The following is a 3,345-nucleotide window of genomic DNA, read 5'->3' on the forward strand; positions in this document are numbered from 1 at the left end:
CAAAACCACTGGTAAATAAAACGCACCTTAGTATCGATATTTTTTGTTTGAGTATCGATACTTTCGATACTCGCGTCAGTATCGATATATCGATACTTCGGTTCGATACGCCCATCCCTAGGGGGGACTCGATTTCTCATGATGACACCGGCACTTAAACTGAAAGCAATCAAAAAAGCCCATGGACAGGTTTTTGCTAACAGGATACGACATTCGGTGAGGGAAACGCAAAAATTATCATGATATTATCTGTCATAAACGTTATCAACGCTGTCAAAAACAGTAGCATTTAACACTAGTACACACAGATCTGTAGAACAAGTAGGTTACAGAATGAAAGGAAATACGTAAAACTAGCCATGAAGAAGTCTATGCTATGTCATTTGGTAAATTTTCACAAATCATGCTATAAACTTTCATAAGAGCACAATACAAAGTTGTTGTAGTTATGTATTGTTGCAATAAACAACTGATAAAATGATCCACCCTTAAATATAGTAAACTTACACTAAATATAGTAAACTTACCTTTCAAATCGATCAAGGTCACCGTACATCACGAACAACAAATAAAACAGCAATAAATAACCATATCAATGAACCATAAAAAGAAAAGGAGCAGTTTCCAACACAAAAAAAACTATTAAAGATTTGAGTGTAGACAGTAATCATGTAGGATAAGCTATTCTGAATAAGTGAGTTTTGAGTTTAGCTTTGAATTGGGATAACAAATCTATAGTCATAGGTGGGGTAAAATGCCCCCTTGGTACAAATTACATTTTTGTTACAAATCTAATAACATGAAAACTCTGGATATTTTTCATACTTTGTTTATAATTTATGTCATCGTCACTAAAACTATGATAACTTTTCTGAACACATTTAACTTTTGTCTCACAGAAAAAAATTACACAGTCCTTAAGGGGGGCGTTTTCCCCCACTCTACCCCAACTTATATAATGCATGTTATATAATGCAAACCGCTGCTGGTGTGGTAAACTGCACACTGGTAAACACTAAAAGTCATTTATTGAGGCTGGCACTGTAGACTACTTATTTATAACATTATGACCTTCACACAAGCCATTCAAGAGTTCGACTGACCAGTGGTGGAGCTCTGAACTATTGGCAGTAAAGTAAGAAAATGACTTCTCTCAGTGAGGAATCCCAGAATCACTCAGTATTTTAGGCAAACACATTCTATTTTTTCATTTATTTGTTTGCTCAGAATTAAATGTCATGTAAGCTAGAATTCATTTATAGTCTGAGGAAGCTTATGGCTTTTAGTATGCATTATTTATGTACCGTTTATATAGGCCTGTCTATTTAGATTGTTGTTTAAGTACCATTGCATTATTTATAACACTCACTATAAACATGTACATTTAGAAAGCAGTCATTTAACAGATGCATTTATCCACATATTACAGGGACAGCCCAGGTTTAGGGTTAAGTGCTTTATACAAGGGCTCAATAGTGAGGGCTCATGACTCACTCACAGGGATCAAACAAGCAACCCTCTAGTTACTAGCCCTTAACTTTAATATGTATCTATATGCTTTTGTAAGGATAGAAGTCATAATGTTTAAGCATTTAATTATACTTTCAGTTAAGCATTAAATGCATTTTACATCAGGAATCAGAAACCTATACCTGCTTTCAGATCGAACACTGCTCAGGTAGCTCCTACAGCCAACCCTTCTATTCTGAGAGCTGATATCACTGCCACCGTAGTAAGACCTTCCATCACTCGAGAGCGAACGGTTCATCAGCCTTCTGGAACTCATCTTCTTAGTCTATAAGTGTCCACTCAAAGTCAGCTGCCTATATCCAGCATATATTCTTAAAGCCTGTCCACAAGAAACTGCAAAAGAAAGTTAGGGAGACCAGCAAGACTCTTCTGTCATCACAGCCAGCATCCCAGCAGTAGATTCTCCATATGTTTTTGTCTTTACTTGGACACTCGGGGGTGCGCTCTAAGCTCAGTGTTTTCTTTCTGTGCTGTTGGACTCCTGGGGTGGTGCACCGGGGCATAAGACTCTACTGTTTCCAATCAGTCTGCAGCTTGCGTGGCCATGAAGGATAATTATAGCAAGGCCACAAATAGGCACACAAGCACATCGCATTTTCCAAAACCGACTCACTAGCTTTTTTTTTTTTTGCTGTCAACTAAAACGTCCATCTCTTACTGAAATCGATGATGGAAGTCCTTAAATAATTTTTTCAAGGTCAGTACATGGCCAGTACCACTAACGTAAGTCTTGTAGTAACCCAGCATAACCCTTAAATGGACTGCCGATTCAAGTAAACCTGCTTGTCTGCCTGATGGCATTTCTCTGAGCTCCATTAATGCAGACTATAAAGTGAGGCATTTGAAGACATGGGGTTCCTTTCCAAGCACCATGAAACTGTAGTTACACAGACATCTCCTGATGGGGTCCTGCTAGTTTTCATCCAATGTGCATTAGTGGAAGTATCATAAGCTTGTGAAGGATTTGGACCTGTGGTGCCGCATGCAGGTGAGCATCAGGTCACACCAGGATCCCCTGAATCCTTTTTATAACATGGGTTCAGTCTGTTTATAGACACCATCATTCACAAGTTTGGGGTCAGATTTATAATAGTTTCGAAAGAAGTCTCTTATTCTCACCGAGGCTGCATTTATTTGATTACAGTACACTAATAATATGTTTAATATTAATATTATGTACAGTTTAAATAAAACAGTTGTCTATTTTAATTAATTTTGAAATGTAATTTATTCCTGTGATGGCAAAGCTGAATTTTCAGCAGCGATTACTCCAGTCTTCAGTGTTACACAATCCTTCAGAAATCAGAAATACAGTTTTTCAGCATTCTTTGATGAATAGAAGTAAAAAAGTTTGGTTCTCTGAACCAAAAAAAAAAACTTTGTGCATTCAGTTAATTAATATCCAATATCTTAGAGGTAAAATGATCCAGTTTGAGGATTTACATAGAAAATATGGTATCTTGGACATATTTTGTAACATATTTTGACATGAATTTCTTTATATGAGCTCACCCCTCCCCTTGTTAGGTTTGCCACAACATGAGCAATATGTGAAAATCTGTTGGGAGATTTCTGATTAAAGGAGTGTTTCTGCCGACTAGTGGCAATGGCTTAACACTGCCACGATTACCACAGCGATCACTCTACTAGTCTGTAGACTCAGATTGATTAATCAAATCCATTAAGATATTAGCTATGGTCATTTACCATGCACTTTCACATCAGTAGGTTACACTTGTTTATAGAAAATAAGACCATTTGGAGTAGTTTCTGGTCCTACGATGTCTCAGAGGATCTCAGCAAGCTTACTGAAAA

General features: G+C 37.2%; 1 protein-coding gene across 1 annotated transcript in view; it reads right to left on the reverse strand.

Moving 5' to 3' along the window:
* Window positions 1–2,114, reverse strand: part of alpk3b (alpha-kinase 3b) — a 15,541-nt gene extending 13,427 nt beyond the window's left edge. Inside the window, exon 1 of the mRNA XM_016273236.1 lies at window positions 1,653–2,114. Within this exon, the coding sequence (XP_016128722.1) occupies window positions 1,653–1,786 (134 nt within the window). The 5' untranslated portion in view covers window positions 1,787–2,114. The remainder of the gene's footprint in view (window positions 1–1,652) is intronic.
* Window positions 2,115–3,345: the final 1,231 nt, after the last annotated feature.

The sequence above is a fragment of the Sinocyclocheilus grahami genome, unplaced genomic scaffold (assembly GCF_001515645.1).
Source record: "Sinocyclocheilus grahami isolate Dianchi unplaced genomic scaffold, SAMN03320097.WGS_v1.1 scaffold76.1, whole genome shotgun sequence".
Classification (NCBI taxonomy): domain Eukaryota; kingdom Metazoa; phylum Chordata; class Actinopteri; order Cypriniformes; family Cyprinidae; genus Sinocyclocheilus; species Sinocyclocheilus grahami.